The sequence below is a fragment of the Balaenoptera physalus genome, assembly GCF_965194825.1.
Source record: "Balaenoptera physalus genome assembly, chromosome: 1".
Lineage (NCBI taxonomy): Eukaryota > Metazoa > Chordata > Mammalia > Artiodactyla > Balaenopteridae > Balaenoptera > Balaenoptera physalus.
In genome coordinates this window covers 83997916-84015627 of record NC_138882.1, presented here as the reverse complement: position 1 = coordinate 84015627, position 17712 = coordinate 83997916, and the positions used below count along the sequence as shown (strand labels likewise).

Genomic DNA, 17712 nt, shown 5'->3' with positions numbered 1-17712 from the left:
ATGAAAGTCTTGGATCAGAGATGAAAGATGATCTATTATTCATAGCAATAACAGTAGCCAGGAGTTTTTACTTTATTAACATTTCTTTTTTTATTGAGATATAAATCACATACCATAAAATTCATTATTTTAAAGCATAAAATTCAGTGGTTTTTAGTATATTCACAAGGTTGTGCAGGCATCACCACTAATTCCAGAATATTTTCATCACCCCCAAGTAAATCTCATACCCATTAGCAGTCCCTCCTCCTCTCTTCCTCCAGCCCCTGGCAACCACTAATTTACTTTCTGTCTTTATGGATTTGCCTATCCTGGCTATTTCATGTAAATGAAGTCATATAACGTGTGGCATTTTGTGTGTTCTTTCACTTAGTATAATGTTTTCAGGGTTCACATGTTTTATAGCATGTCTCAGTACTTCATTCCTTTTTATGGCTAAAATATTTATATGTATATACCACAATTTGCTTATCCATTCATCACTGGACATTTGGGTTGTTGCCACTTTTTGGTTTTTGTGAATAATGCTGCTCTGCACATTGGTGTACACGTTATGTGTAAACATATGTTCCAGTTGTCTTTGGTATATACCTAGGAGTGAAGTTATTGGGTCACATGATAACTCTGTGCCAAACTGTTTTCCAAAAGAGCTGTACCATTTCACATTCATACCAGCAATGTATGGGGATTCCAGTTTCTCTACTTCCTTGCCCAAATCTGTTATTGTCTGTCTTTTTTTTTTTAATAAATTTATTTTATTTGTTTAATTTTGGCTGCATTGGGTCTTAGTTGCTGCGCACGGGCTTTCTCTAGTTGCGGCGAGCGGGGGCTACTCTTAGTTGCGGTGCGCGGGCTTCTCATTGCGGTGGCTTCTCTTGTTGTGGAGCACGGGTTCTAGGTGCACGGGCTTCAGTAGTTGTGGCACACAGGCTTCAGTAGTTGTGGCACGCGGGCTCAGTAATTGTGGTGCGTGGGCTTAGTTGCTCCGCAGCATGTGGGATCTTCCCGGACCGGGGATCGGACCTGTGTCCCCCTGCACTGGCAGGCGGATTCTTAACCACTGCGCCACCAGGGAAGTCCCTGTCTTTTTGATTATAGCCATCTAGTGGATGTGAAGTGGTATCTCATTGTGGTTTTGATTTGCGTTTTCTTAATAATTAATGAGCATCTTTTCATGTGCTTTATGGCCATTTGTATATCTTCTTTGGAGAAATATCTATTCAGATCCTTTGCCCATTTTAAAATCAGTTTGTCTTTTTATTATTGAGTTGAAAGAGTTCTTTATACATTCTGGACACAGGTCTCTTATCAGATATATGATTGCAAATATTTTCTCCCATCAGTTGTATTTTTAGTTTCTCTATAGTGTCCTTTGAAACACAGAAGTTTAATTTTGATGCATTCCAATTTTCTGTTTTTTTCTTTGGTTGCTTGTGCTGTAGGTGCCATATCTAAGAATCCATTGCCTAATCCAAGATCACAAGGGTGTACACTTATGCATTCTTCTAAGAGTTTTATAGTTTTAGCTCTCATATTTAAGTCTATGATCTGTTTTTTAAAAATTAATTTATTTATTTTTGGCTGCATTGGGTCTTCGTTGCTGTGTGCAGGCTTTCTCTAGTTGTGGCGAGCGGGGGCCGCTCTTCATTGCGGAGCACAGGCTCTAGGTGCGCAGGCTTCAGTATTTGTGGCACGTGGTCTCAGTAGTTGTGGCTCGTGGGCTCTAGAGTGCAGGCTCAGTAGTGGTAGCGCATGGGCTTAGTTGCTGCATGGCATGTGAGAGCTTCCTGGACCAGGGCTTGAACCCGTGTCCCCTGCATTGGCAGGAGGATTCTTAACCACTGTGCCACCAGGGAAGTCCTGTGATCCTTTTTGAATTCATTCTTCTGTGTGGTTTGAGGTAGGGGTCAGTTTCATTTTTTTTGCATGTAGATATCCAGTTGTCCTAGCATCATTTGCTAAAAAGATTATTTTTCCCCATTGAATTATTTTGGCACCCTTGTTAAAAATCAATTGACCATAAATGTAGCAGTTTATTTCAGGAGTCTCTTTCTAGTCCATTGATCTGTATGTCTTTCCTTATGCCAGTACTGCACTTGCTTACTGTAGCTTTGTAGTAAGTTTTGAAATTGATCACACACTTATTCTTGAACCCATTGGTTTGCTTTCTGCCCTCACCAGTTTTCTCAAACTGGTCTTGCTGAGTATATGAGTAACCTTCATGATGCCAAATGGATTTAAAATCTTCAAATGCCTCTGTTTCCATAATTATGATAGGTTAGATAACCTGAAAACCCTCTCATAAGAAAATACTTGGAAATAGAAGCTAAAATATAGGAAATACCACTTTAAATACATATCTGACTCCTAAGAAAGTAAGGAAAATTAAGAGGACCCCAAATAAGCAATAACTAAAAACCAGGAGAGTCTGGCCATTGCCCTAGGATCTGTGCCTACCTCAAAACCCAAAGAGTAGATTGGATTATAACAGCCATGTCAGGACAGGAGATGACACTCTGGGCCTATGTGAGGAGGGGAATGGTAACTGACATCCCCGCAAAAGCAGGATTGTTCAAGGGCTGGACCCTTAGTGAAAGTGTGAACCACAGAAACTTTGCTCATTGGCCCAGGGTGGTGTTGAGGAAGTTAATCTGTCTTGGCCTGGATCTGGGGCTGGTAGGGCTAAGCAGTCTCCCCAAGAACATGTAACAGTAGGCCTGATTTCTTGTGACTTGGGGTTTAAATTCATATTACTTACAAGGTCTGGGAACCTTCAAGCTAAAATTTAACCTTTGATAAAGTTAAAAACCCAATTCACAGAAAAACATTTAGACTGAATGGAAGGAAACCTCCAAAATCTGATGAAGAGTATCTACAAAAAATACACAGAAAACATGATCACTTGGGAAACAGAAGTATTTTAAAATCAAGAACAAGACATGAGTGCCTCTATCACTTCTGTTTAACATTTTATGTGATTTCTTAGCTAGAGCAAGTGAGAAAATAAAAAAAATAAGAGGTGTAAGAATTGGAAAGGAAAAAACAAAGCTGTCATTATTTGCAGATGATTGCCTAAGTTGAAGCTTGAAAGACTCTTGGACATGTTAGAATTATTGAGAGTTAAGTTGGTTGAATATAAGCTAAATATACAAAAGTCAATTGTATTTCTATACAAGAGGAGCAAAAAATACAAAGAGCTAGAATTTAATAAAAGTTGTGCAAGACATATACACAGAAAATTATGAGACTTTACTGAAGGTCATTAAGGAAGACCTAAATAAAGAGATGGATAAGAAGAATCAGTTTTATGATCCTTAAATTGGTATATAGATTCAATGCCATTGTGATCAAAATACCCAAAGGTTTTCCAAAGAACTTGACAAGGTGATTCTAAAATTTACATGCATCAGAACAGTCCCATGAATAACTGCACCTTTCTGAAGAATAAGGGGGACAGAGAGGAGAGCAAATTTTCCACTGTAATAATGATGACCTTGATGTGGGTGCATTGCTAATAGTCAACATTTGGAACAGAGTAGAAAGTCCAGAAATAGACCTACACATATATGAACAGTTGGTGTGTGTAACCAGGTGGTATTGTAGATCAGTTGGGAAAGAAGGGACTATTCAGTAAACTGGTTCTGAGACATTTCATTATCCATACATGAAAAATGAAATTGGGCCTTTACCTTATAACATACATGGAATGCATTCTACATGGATTAAGGACTTAACAATGTACGGCAAATATAATACTTAGGGACACAACTTTGATAGCTTTCCCTTTGAGATCGGGAAAAAGATATGGACACCAGCTATTGCTATTACTGTCAACACTGTACAGGTGGTCTTGGTCAGTGCAATAGGCAAGGAAAAAGAATAAGAATTGGAAAGGCAGAAATAAGTGTCATTAGTGCAGGTGATATGATTGTGGTAGTAGAAAATCATGACCAGTTATCTGTATTCCCAGCTTGTACCTTGCCCATGAACTCTTAACTTGTATATTCAATTGCCTAGTCCTTATCTCTACTTGGGCAACTAATAGGCATTTCAGACTTAATGTGTCCAGCCTGCTCCTCCCACAGTCTTCCCCATCTCAGTACATGGCCCAAAACCTGGGAAATATTTTCGTTTCATACCTCATATGTTTTTCACACTTCACATTCAATCTGTCAGCAGGTATAAAAATACACCTAGAATCAAACAATCTTTTGCCTCAGAAGGGAGGAAGAGAATGGAATATCTCTTTAAATTTGCCAAAATTAACAATGGAAGGATAAAAAGGGAATAAAGACGGTGACCTCTGGGGAGGGAAGGAAAAAAGGGTAGAAGGGAGATGGTGGCACAATTTCTGAACTTACCTTGTATTTTTTTTTTTAATTTTTATTTTTTGCACTCAAGGTAGTTTTATTCATTGAATATTAAATCAATAGTAAAATCTCACCTCTTTTTAAAGGCATTAATAAAAATAAGACTTTAAATTTTCTGCAAATAAAAAGTCAGTGCAGGGCTTCCCTGGTGGCGCAGTGGTTGAGAATCTGCCTGCTAATGCAGGAGACACGGGTTCGAGCCCTGGTCTGGGAAGATCCCACATGCCACGGAGCAACTAGGCCCGTGCACCACAACTACTGAGCCTGCGCGTCTGGAGCCTGTGCTCCGCAACAAGAGAGGCCGTGATGGTGAGAGGCCCGCGCACCGTGATGAAGAGTGGCCCCCACTTGCCACAACTAGAGAAAGCCCTCGCACAGAAATGAAGACCCAACACAGCCATAAATAAATAAATTAAAAAAAAAAAAAAGTCAGTGCAAAAAAATTCCCAGGGCTGCAAAGCCCTGCTCTGTCCTCTACTAAAGGGATTTCTAAACTGAGGCTGATTTCAATCTCAGGATTCTCCCTGGGGGCCCCAAAGGGAAACAATCAATCAGGAAGGGCTCAGACTTTTCTCCCCATGAAGACATCTTCTCCTGGGACACCTTCTTCTCTGTCCCTACCCACAACGCAAAACCTTGTATTATTGTTTTGACTTTAAAATATGTAAATGTGCCAGAGAAAAGAATTATTCCAAGTGACCTCAGAATATGGTATCTTGACTGTATATCCTCAGTAGGATATACTACAAGTATAAAAAGAACTGCAAAGAAATCTTAAACTTTACTCAATAATTTTGTTGGTGTAGTGATCTGGTATTGTTATTTGAACCTGTTACATATTTAAAATAGGATACAATAAGTATTTAGTGTTGTTAGGAATAAAGATTTTCAGCATAAGAGAAAAGATACAAAAATAAAAGAAATCAAATAAAAACTATCTGTAGCTCTTATATATGAGTTAGAATCCATGATTACAATGATTATTTTCCCTTTCAAAGATACATATCTTCTAACTCTGTTCATTGAAAGACCTTGGTACTCTAACAACCCAGTGGCATTAAGCTCCTACCTGCTAGATTTCTCACTTTAAATACCATTCCCCACTGAAAGGAACTAGGCCTTCTTAGGGAAATGCCTGATTCCAGGTCTGGAGCTGTTATGCCAGAAAGCTGGAAAGCTCTCAAAGGCTATTAGGGTTTGGTTGAAGGGATGGGAGAGGTTGTGATTAGAGGTGAGATACTTGTTGCTTGGAGCTATGTGCTGGAATGTTTGCAGAAGTAGTGGTGAGGTGTTTGAGATTTGTTTCAGAACAGCCTAGTGGTAGGGAGAGGTGTAGATGAAATCATGTAAATGTCCATGACTTAATTTCTTTTTGCAGGCAAAGCTTTATTGGGGGTTCGTGCTGTAGCACAAAGGAGTGAAAACAAGCAACAGATGCCCTTGCTTGCTCCTTTTTTTTTTCTTTTTTTGAGTTGAGAATTAGTAAGTCTAAGTGATAGGTATATAGGGAGTTGTTATACTATTTTCTGTGTGTTTGAAAGTTTCCAAATAAAAATAAAAAAGCATAAGAACAAGGGAAAAGGGGGTCCTACAGGCCAAAGGTGGGACAATTTGTGTTTCAAAAATACTAATGACTACCTCTGATTAAAACTTACTGTGATAAAAAGCAATAATTTGTAGTAATACCTAAAGAAGTAATACCTAAAGAAAGCAAAGCTCGCTGGACACATTGAAGGTAGCAAGACAATAGTCATTAATATAAAACTTGATAATTAAAGGGAAAGAATAAGTGTTTATCTTGCTTTTCCAATACCAGTGCCATTTCAGGGCAAACAAATGACCCTAGTGGATGAGAAAAATTTCTTTACAGAGCAACTTCAGCTCATAAATGCCGAAGAAATGATAGAAAATCATCATTCTGCAAACCATAATAAAATACCTGTTTCAGACAGTAGTTATCAGAGCATGGTAAATGCATTACGTAAAATATTTTTTTTAATAAATTTATTTATTTATTTTTGGCTGCATTGGGTCTTCGTTGCTGTGCGCGGGCTTTCTCTAGTTGTGGCGAGCGGGGGCCACTCTTCATTACGGTGAGTGGGCTTCTCATTGTGGTGGCTTCTTCTGTTGTGGAGCAGGGCTCCAGGCGCATGGGCTTCAGTAGTTGTGGCTTGAGGGCTCCAGAGTGCAGGCTCAGCAGTTGTGGCGCACGGGCTTAGCTGCTCCGTGGCATGTGGGATCTTCCCAGACCAGGGATCGAACCCGTGTCCCCTGCATTGGCAGGCGGATTCTCAACCACTGTACCACCAGGGAAGCCCAATTAGGTAAAATATTGATGGGCAGTTTTAATCAGGCTGTTACTATCTGAATTTGTTGATTAATTTAGCATCACTAAAAGTAAGACAACCAGATACAAGCCTCCTAAAGCGATATAATATTATTGAAGAGTAGTATCACACCATCTATAAAGTATTCTAGCCAAAAATGTAAATAATAGCATGTAAGCAGCCATAGACAATAAGTAAATGAATGTGCATGGCTGCATTCCAGTAAAACTTTACTTACAAAAAGGGTGGTAGGTTGGATTTGGCCCAAGGCTGTGGTTTCCTGACATCTGCTATTGAAGGTACAAAAATATGGGAGTTTTCTCTTTTATTTTATTATTTATATATCTATGTATTTTTGGCTGTGCCCCACGGCTTGTGGGATCTTAGTTTCCCGACCAGGGATTGAACCTGCGCCCTCGGCAGGGAAAGCACGGAGTCCTAACCGCTGGACTGCCAGGGAATTCCCTCTTTTATTTTAATTATGGTAAAATTTGACAAGAAGAAAGGTATGGTTTTGCATGATATCACGAAATGAATGTAGGATTTGAAGTTAGAAGCCTTGGGTTCAAATCCTGACTCTAAATTGGCTGTGTAATTTTAGGGCAGTCACTTAACCTTTCTGATCCTTATTTTATGCTTCTGAGAATGAGGACAATAATAATGTACACTTCACAGGGTGGTTTTAAAGATCAAATGGAATAAGGTATGTGAAAATGCTTTATAAACTGAAAATGCTAAGCACACATTGCTTGTTCTCACAAATTGCTTGTTGCTCAGCATCTTATAGATCCATGTGTAATAAACATTAAATATTTAAAAGTAAAAGCAAATTAGAAAATTTGAATTTAAATGTAATATAAATATGAAGACTGAGAAAAATGAGCTATACATTATGCATTTCTCTTTTCCGAAGCCAACAAAGTGACTTTAGATTGGTAAAAGCTGCTTTTAACAGAAGCAAAATATATTTTTCCAAAGTAGAATTTTCTAGGGAAACATTGGTTTTCATCACAGGTGTGGAATTTATAGTGGTAATTTGCTGGTGGGGGAGCTGAGGAAGGAGGAAGTGGAGAAGCGCAGGTAGGTGTTGACAGGGAGGCCTCAGGGGAAGCCTTTGCGGTGGGCAGCGGGAGTGCATCCGTGACCTGCAAGAAAGTGTTTTCAGTAGAGCAGGAACATGGCCAAACTGCAGGCAGCCGGGAGGGAGTGGGCGGGGAGGAAACGGAGGCATTAAGCGGACACGGCTCTTTCTACACCTTTGGCAGAAAAGCGAAAAAATAGGGTGTCGCTCAAAAGGGCATCAGGGTTGGGTAGATGCTATCTCAGAAAAGGGAGGGCAGCCCAGGGGAAGGAGTGGGACCAGGGTCCATGGGGACGGGAGGCAGCCTGAGGGCAGGCAGGAGGGAGAGTTGAGAGTGGGATGGAGAAATGTCCAGGGAGGGGAGGTGACCATATACACGGCCAGTGGAGGCCAGGCTGCAGTGAGGAAAGTGGGGAGGGGAGCCTTGCAGAGAAGGGCGTGGTGGATATGAGAGCTCCCTGAGAGGCTGACCAGCGACGGTGTGTCCTCCCTCAGTGCACTGCCCACTCCAGGCCTTACTTTTACCCTCAGACTTCACTCCGCCCCATCTGTTAGAGATCACGCATTTACAAACTATAAGCTCCTTGAGTGCAAGGCTTATGTCAAATTCAAATCAGTATCTCCTGTAACACTCAGCATAACGCTGTGTGTAACCCATGTTTGCTGAATGTCTGTCGGACATGTGAGGAAAGAAATGAAGGGAAATTGCCACGAATACAGGACTGAGTCAGCAGGGGCAGTTGGCCTTGCATGGTTGGTTTGGTTAAAGCAAGCCTCCCCACCTAGGTAGCGATGAAAGGGAGATAGCCTAGATTCCTAATAAATTAAAAGTCACTTCCTCCTGGAAGCCCACCGTCTCCAAATTTCGGTTAGATACCCATACTGTGTACTCCCGGAGGCGTGTGTACTTCCTCATTATGGCATTTTGCACCCTCTGGTGAAATGGTCTGCTTACTTGATTGACTTGTCTGTACCCCACACGTCTGTTGAGCTTCAACTGAAGGCAGGGCTCATATCTTTCTTGTCTCTGTATTTGCATCACCGAGCACAAAGCCTGGCACGCTCAGCACATCATAGGTTCTCATTAAGTATGTGTTCAGTTGATTACAGATTAGCTGGTTGGGGATCTGAAACATTGAGAACTGATTGTAAGTTTTGTCTCTGGGTCTCTTTCTCTTTTAAACCCTGCCATTGTAGGAGGAAATTCGGTGCCTTCTAAAGGACTTCAACCCTCTCCATGTCCACAAAATCCAGAATGGCTGCAAATGGTAATGACTGTTCTTCCTTTGTTTTCTTTGGGAAGCAACTCCTTTCCTCTTTGTCCATTTTGCTGATGCACTGATGTTACAGACTAGCTCAACAACTCCCAAAGCCACACCCACTGCGACTTGGCAGAGTGACATTTGGGAAACCCCCTTTCCACATTCAGCCCTCTGACTTGGCAACTAATGCTGCCTTATCCATACAACCTTGGTTTAGAAGTCCAGAGACCTGGGTTTGCTTTTGGTCATGTCCTTGCTCTGTTTTCTGACTCGAGGCAAGTTACTGTACCTCCCTCAGCCTTGGTTGCCCCTGAAATCTGGACCTACTCATATTTTCCCTTTCTTATTTTCCAGGCAGTAAAAGGGCTTTGAAATTTTGTGGGGAGCGGTGTGAAGGAAGCCCAGAGCTGTGCCATATGGTATATGGTGATAGGGTCAGCACGTGTCTCCCGATCCCCAGGACACCCAGGACAGGCTCTCCCACTGCCCATCCCAGCCCAAGTCTGGATGTCATTGTGGCCTCCTTGTGTGTTAGGGTCGACCCAGCCCCTCTCCTGTCCCCACGGAGGGGAGAGGAGACTCTTCCTAGGCTTGGGCTTGGTGCCCTCCCGCGGCTCTGTTCTGAGCCGGGCTCAGAGCTGCCCTCTCCTTCCTTTGCAGCTTCGCATTTGTAGATGTGGGCTCCATGCAGAAAGTGGTACTTGCGATCCAGGAGCTGAATGGGAAGCTCTTCCACAAACGAAAACTGTACGTGAATTCCAACAGAAGGTCTCCCAAGAGGACCCCTGATGCGACTGAGTGGACCCAGGAGCTGCTGGTCGGTGTCTGGCCTCTCTGTGCTCTGGGTTGCTCTGTGCTCACTCTTCAGAGCTTGGCCGACTTTGCTTTCTGTCCTTTCCTCCTCCTTCCATCCCAGTCTTACTGTGGACAAAGCAGGGGCTGGGATGAAATTCGGGGGCTTTTATGACCTTTAACAGTTGGGAGCAAGGTTAGTATAGAAAACTTGGAATTTTGAAATGAAAGGAAGGCTGTATTCTTAGCAAGGACAAAAAAAGGGTTATTAGGCAATTCAGTCAGGGCTTTTTCAACGTGGGTTATTGAAATTGAGGCTTTTACTTGTTTAACGTAGCAGACATTAATTGAGTATCTATTGTTTGCACAGCCTTGTTCTGGCTGCTGGTGTGAGGGTAAGTAAGACAAAAGTGAATAAAATCTGGTCCTTCCCGGCAGGAAGACAAATGTGAGGTATTGGAAGGGGAGAGTTAATGGTGGGTTAGCGCCTGGTGGGGGCTGCCTTTGTGGACAGAGACGAGAAGGCCCATAACTAAGCCCTGGGAGCTTCCCTCTGGTGAGGTGGGCCCGTTCTCAGTAGGTAAAGGTGAACCAGGATCAAAGCATCCCACTTCAGAGCCTGAATTGTTAGCGATTGACTTGTTCTGATTTCCTCATATCTGCAGCCGACAGTGACTTAAACAAGTTAGCTATTTGTTTTTCTTTCCTGTAGAAGAATTCAGGAGGTAAGGAGTCCAAGGTTGGTATGGGCACTCCGTGATGTTATCAGAGTTCCAGGCAGGAAGAAGGGGAGAGGCAGAGGGTCGAGAGACTGTATCCTCATAAAAGCCGCATTCTCAGAAGCCTGACCACAATTCTGCTTCTGTTGTGTTGGAGAGAACTACAACTGGTGACCTTCAATGCAGAGGAGGCTAGAAAGTACAGCTTTTAAAATAGGTACATTGTTGCTAAACTTGGGGATCTGTCAGCAAGGGAAGGGAGAACGCCTGTTGGCAGGCAGTTAACAAGGTCAGCCATTGCTGCAGAAGTTGGAGATGGGAGTTGAGAGGTGGATTGGAATCACCACAGTAAGATTGTCAGAGGTGGCTCCCCTTGCTAGTCCAAACTATTTTTTTTCCATTCTCCTTAAACTCTAGCTCTTGGAAGGGCAGGCTGTCAGATTATACTACGTACTGACCTTCTTGGTTGCAGTCATCTGCCATTCTCGCTGTCAGGCGCCCCCCCCCGATAACTTCAGCTTCTGACTCACTGTCTTTCTCTCTTAATAACACTCACATTGTGTCCCTGTGGATGATCTAAGAGTCTGGCCCCTTATTTCTAGACCATTTATCTTTACTGATCTTTTCTTCCACTCAGTCAGTTTCCCATTCCCTGAGTTATATCTCAGACCTTGTCATTGCTCATAACTGAACATCTCCAAAATATCCATTTCGAGCATCCCACTCTGCCCCTCTCCCCTTCTTTGCAGCTCTGTTACTTTGGAGGAGCAGTTCTCAAACTTTAACAGCGTCAGAATCACTGATGAGCTTGGTAAACAGCTTGCTGAGCCTCACCTGCAGAGATACTGATTGAGGGCATCTGGGGCAGGGCCTGAGAATTTTCACAAGTGCCAGGTGGTACTGGTGCTACTGGTCCTGGGACCACATTTTGAGTAGCAAGGCTCTAAAGGCCCCAGTCTAATGATTAGACACACTGGGACCCAAAATTCACTGCCTCACCATTTCTTCACTGTTCAACACTCTTTGCTCCCTCACTTCCCTTCTTAGCTGAGATTCCATAGTTATAACTACCTTAGTTCAAACGACCTGAATTCCCTTAGCTCACTAGGTCATATCTTGCAAAACCCCTCTCTCAGTTGAACCCAGCCCTCAGCCTCTTCTGAAGCTGCCCCGTGAGCCGCTGAAGATATTCACACCACCTTGCTAACTGCTCTCAGTATAGGTATGGCCACAGCTTTCCCACTCTTTCCAACTGACCTGTCTTGGAAATCTCTAATCGTTTCTGCTGTTATGTCCACTCTGCTATTAAGCCCAGCTAATGCATTTTTCATTTTAGATAGTGTAGTTTTCAACTGCCATTTGGTTCTTTTTTCCCCATTTCTTAGCTGAACTCTTCCATCTTTTCATCCATTTTGTTTATCTTTTCTTCCATGTTCTTTAACATGCTTACTGTAGTTATAAAATCATTTTCTGCTAATTCCAACAGCTGGGTCACTAGTGGCTCTGCTTCTATTGACATTTACCTCCTTGCTTAAGGGTCAAGACTTCTTACAAATATGGTGATTTTTGATGGTATGTTGGATATTATGGATGTTGTATTGTAGAGACTTTATATTATGTTCTCTAAATAGTGTTGATTATTTTTTCCTAGCAAAAATGAAGTCACTAGCTGGCCTTCTGATCTTATTAAAGTTGGTTTTCTTTGTTCGAATTAGTATACTTCAGTTTGAGCCGTAGTTCTTGGGCAAAATCCTTTTCCTAAGGCTTGACCTTCTAGGGTGAGGGTCTCAGGGTGCTTACCAAGGTCTCTGCACTCTGGCCGGGTCGGAACTCTGTTGTCTCCCCAGCACTGTGAGATCTTTGATTCCTGTATTCCTCTTAGCTCCCTGTCATCTACCTTCTACAGCAGCTCTTCTCTCGAAGGCCTCCCAGAACTTGCCCTGCACACGGGCAGCCTAGGATTCAGCCAAGGACCTGGGGTCAGCCTCTAGATTTCTGGGGCTTTTCTCTGACTCCTTTCTCTCTGGTACCCTGTCTCACAAATTCCTGGCACCAAAACTCTTATCTGGGTTTCTTCTGCCCAGGAAGATTGCCACTGACTGCCCAAGCTCTGCTTGCCTTTGCTGTGGTTTGGGAAAATGCCCAGAGTAAATGTGGGCTCACCGCCTGTGCTTTCCTTGTCTCACGCAAACTGCTCTCTGCCATCCACTATCATTAGCCTGTGCCAGAAACGCTTAATTCATTATAGTTCGTCCAGTTTTAGGGTTATTTGGGACGGGCGAGTACTGTCATGCCAGAACCAGGTACTAGAAAAGAGTGTTAAGAGGCTCGCCTTCTTCCTTTTGGGATGGCTATCATTTCTCAGGAACATTCCCAGTGCTTTTACATTAGAAATAAGTAACCAGTAGATGAACACTAATCTCCATACATTTGGAAATCTAAAAACATATTCCTAAGTAAACAACACATGGGTCAAAGAAGAAATCATAAGAGAAATTTAAAAGTATTTAGGGGACTTCCCTGGCCGTCCAGTGGTTAAGACTCCACACTTGCATTGCAGGGGACACGGGTTCAGTCCCTGGTCGGGGAACTAAGATCCTGCATGCTGCATTGCACAGCCAAAAAAAAAAAAAAAGTACTTAGAACTGAACGATACGGAAAATTTTTCTCATCAAAAGTTGTGGGATAGGGCTTCCCTGGTGGCACAGTAGTTAAGAATCCGCCTGTCAGTGCAGGGGACACGGGTTCGAGCCCTGGTACAGGAAGATCCCACATGCCTCGGAGCAACTAAGCCCGTGCACCACAACTACTGAGCCTGCGGTCTAGAGCCTGCAAGCCGCAACTACTGAGCCCACGTGCCACAGCTACTGAAGCCTGCATGCCAGAGCCCATGCTCCGCAACAAAAGAAACCCCTGCAATGAGAAACCCGTGCACCGCAACGAGGGTAGCCCCGCTTGCCTCAACTAGAGAAAGCCGGCTCTCAGCAACAAAGACCCAACGCAGCCAAAAATAAAATAAATAAATTTATAAAAAAAAAAAGTTGTGGGATACAGTGAAAGCAATACTTATAGGGAAGTGTATAATATTGAATGCTTAAATGAGCAAAGAAGACAAGATGAAAATAAATGAGCTTAGAGTTGATTGAAGAGGTAGATAAAAAGTAAAAATAAACCCAAATAAGGAACAGACAAAATTTTTAAAACAAAGTTTTTAAAAATTTAAAATTTTGTAAACAAAGCTACGAGGAAAACAAGAAGCATAAAAAAAAAAGCTACAATAGAAGGGATCAGTAAAGTCAAAATTTCATTCTTTAAAGAGATTAATGAAACAGAAAAACCTTTGGAATGATTAATCAAAAAAAAAGGAGAAAAAGGCATAGGTAAACATTAGTAATAAAAAGATCATAACTATAGATGTAGCAGATATTAAAATATAAGCTAATACGGTAATAAACTTGAAAACTTAGAAGAAATGGACACATTTTTTAAAGTATATCATTTTCAAAACTAATAAAAGAAACTGCTAGTCCTATATCTATAAACCAGTTGAATCAAAGTTTAGAATCTTCTTATAAAGAAAACACCAAGCCCAGATGGTTTTATAGGCAAATTTTACTGAATTTACAAGGAACAGAAAATTCCAATATTATATAAATTCTTCTAAAGAATAAGTGAGATACTTACTAGTTCATTCTATGAGGCCAATATAACCCTGATATCAAATCAGACAGGAGAGAATAAGAGAGAAAAATTGCAGGCTGGTTTCACTCACATGAATACACATGCAATGTTTCTAAACAAAATATTGGCAAAATGAAGTCAATATTGGCTAATGAAGATAGTATTATACATCACGGCAGTTGGATTTTTTTCTAGAAATGCAGAAGTAGCTTAATATTAGAAAAATGATAAATCAGGAGTTCCCTGGTGGCCTAGTGGTTAGGATTCTTGGCTTTCACTGCCAAAGCCTGGGTTCAGTCCCTGGTCAGGGAACAGAAATCCCGCAAGCCATATGGCGCGGCCAAAAAAAAAGAAAGAAAAACGATAAATCTTTCACTACATTAACAGATTAAAGAGTGAAAACCATATGATCGTCTTAAATAGACACAGCAAAAGCATTTGATAAAATTCACTACTAATTTATGATTTAAAAAATAAAGTTTCTTAGCAGCTAGAAATGGAAGGTTATTCTTAACCTGATAAAAGCTATCTCCCAAAACTCTACAGAAGATAATATTTTAATAGAAAAACATTATAAGCATTCTCTTTAAAAATAGGAACAAGACAAGGATATACTGGAAGTCTAGTTTTATCTAGTGAGGAAAGGAAAATAAGTTAAAGGCATAAATATTGGAACAGGGTAAATAAAACTCATTATTTACAGATGATGTTTCTTTACATAGAAAAACTTATATAATACGTAAATTATTAGAAATAACATTTTAACAAGGTAGCTGGATATATATCAGGTATATAAAAATCAATTTTATTTATATTTCCATGAATAAACAACAAAATAACTTTTAAAATATACCATTTATAAGAGCAGTTTTAAAAATTAAGGTACCTAGGAATAAATCCAGTGAAAGGTGCTCATGGCCTATCTGGGGGAAATAATTTAGCTTTATTGAAAGTCTTTAAGGAATTCTAAAATAGGAAAAGTTTCATGTTCATGGATAGGAAGACAGAATAAGAGTTATTTAAGAGTCATTCTCCCAAAATTAATCTTTTGATTCTGTATAATTTCAATAAAAATTCCCACAGGCTGATTCTAAAATTTATATGGAAGTACAAAAGCCTATGAATATTTAAGACATTTCTTCCTGAAAATAAAGATGGGAGGCCTTGCCCTACAAGAAGACGTACTATTGGCCTAGGGTTGGACAGTTTGACCAATAAAATACAATAGAGAGCCCCCAAAGGAGGCTCATGCAAATGCAGAAACTACTGACTATTCTGGTAGAGTTGTACATCTCTAGTGAAAAGATGGACACTTTAGTTATTGAGTCTGGACAATTGCTTATTCATGTAGAAAAATCCGAAATTATATCCCTGCCTTACCTCATGCACAAAAATAACCTCTAGGGCTTCCATGGTGGCTCAGTGGTTAAGAATCCGCCTGCCAGTGCAGGGAACATGGGTTTGGGCCCTGGCCCGGGAAGATCCCACATGCCGCGAAGCAAATAAGCCCGTGCGCCACAACTACTGAGCCTGCCCTCTAGAGCCCGCAAGCCACAACTACTGAAGCCCGCGCACTTAGAGCCGGTGCTCTGCAACAAGAGAAGCCACCGCAATGAGAAACCCGCGCACTGCAACGAAGAGTAGCCCCTGCTCGCCGCAACTAGAGAAAAGCCCGCGCGCAGCAACAAAGACCCAACACAGCCAAAAATAAAATAAATAAAATAAATAAATAAAATTTAAAAAAGAATAAAAAAAAAAACTCTAGATGGACTAGAGACTTAAATGTGAAAGACAAAACTTAAAAACTTTTAGGCAAAAATGTACAAGAATATCTTTATGACCTCAGAGTAGAACAAGATTTGTTAAGGCATACAGAGTTAACTGGAAAAAAAAAAAAGGTGGATGAATTAAAATTATGAATTTATCTTCTTTGAAAGATAATATAAAGGAAGATAAATTCAAGACAAAAACTGGGAGAAGATATTTGCAATATGACTAACTAAGAAAAGGGGTCAGCAAACTTTGGCCAGTGGCCCTCTGCCTGTTTTTATGCTGCTGGCACGATAAGAACTTCTTTTTTTCTTTCAATTAAACTTTTCTTTTTGAGATAATTGTAGATTCACATGCAGTTACTTGTAAAAAACAATACAAAGATCCCCTGTACCCTTTATCCAGTTCCCCCAATGGTAACATCTTACAAAACAATTTCACAACCAGGGTATTAACGTTGATACAGTCAAGATACAGAGAGTTTCCATCACCACCACAAGGATCCTTCCTGTTGCCTTTTTATAGCCACACCCATTTCCCTCCCATCCCCATCCCCACCTTAGCCCCTGGAGCAATTAATCTGTTCTCTGTTTCTTTAATTTCAAGAATGTTATATGAATGGAATAATATAATATATAATATATAACCTTTTGGGATTGGTTTTTTTCAGTCAGCATAATTTTCGGAGATTCATCCAGGTGTTGTTGCATATACTAATAGTTTATTCCTTTTCAATGCTGAGTAGTATTCCATGGTATGGATGTACTACAGTTTGCTTAACCATTTACCCATTGAAGGATATCTACATTGTTTCTGGTTTTTGACTGTTACAAATAAAGTTGCTATAAATATTCATGTATGGAGTTTGTGTGTTTCTCTGAGATAAATGCCCAAAATTAAAATTGCTGAGTGGTATGGTCATTGCATGTTTACTTTTTTAAGAAACAGCCAAACTGTTTTCAGAGTGGCTCTACCGTTTTACGTTCCTGCTAGGGATATATGAGGGGTTCTCTGCATCCCCTCCAGGATTTGGTGTTGTCACTTTTTTTGGCAACACCCCTCGGCATGTGGGATCTTAGTTCCCTGACCAGGGATTGAACTGTGCCCCCTGCATTGGAGGCGTGGGATCTTAACCACTGGATCACCAGAGAAGTCCCCTGGTATTGTCACTTCTTAATTTTAACCACTCTTATAGGTATATAGTGATATCTTATTATGGTTTTAATTTGCATTTCCCTAATGTTGAACACCTTTTCATGTGTTTATTTACTATTTGTATATCCTCTTTGGTGAAATATCTCTTTCTTTCTTTTGCCCATTTTCTAATTGGATTGTTTGATTTTTTTTGCTATTGAGTTTTTTTTTTTTTTTTTAAGAAATTCACGTTCTTTTATTTATTTATTTATTTATTTATGACTGTGTTGGGTCTTCGTTTCTGTGCGAGGGCTTTCTCTAGTTGTGGCAAGTGGGGACCACTCTTCAGCGCGGTGTGCGGGCCTCTCACCATCGCAGCCTCTCTTGTTGCGGAGCACAGGCTCCAGACGCGCAGGCTCAGTAATTGTGGCTCACGGGCTCAGTTGCTCCGTGGCATGTGGGATCTTCCCAGACCAGGGCTCGAACCCGTGTCCCCTGCATTGGCAGGCAGATTCTCAACCACTGCGCCACCAGGGAAGCCCTTTGCTGTTGAGTTTTGAGAGTTCTTTATGTATT

At 41.1% G+C, this 17712-nt stretch overlaps 1 protein-coding gene across 1 annotated transcript in view; it reads left to right on the top strand.

The window, feature by feature from the left end:
• Window positions 1-17712, top strand: part of TDRD10 (tudor domain containing 10) — a 48443-nt gene that overhangs the window by 6791 nt on the left and 23940 nt on the right. Inside the window, exons 2-3 of the mRNA XM_082435971.1 lie at window positions 8976-9046; window positions 9701-9857. Coding sequence (XP_082292097.1) covers window positions 8976-9046; window positions 9701-9857 — 228 coding nt within the window. The remainder of the gene's footprint in view (window positions 1-8975; window positions 9047-9700; window positions 9858-17712) is intronic.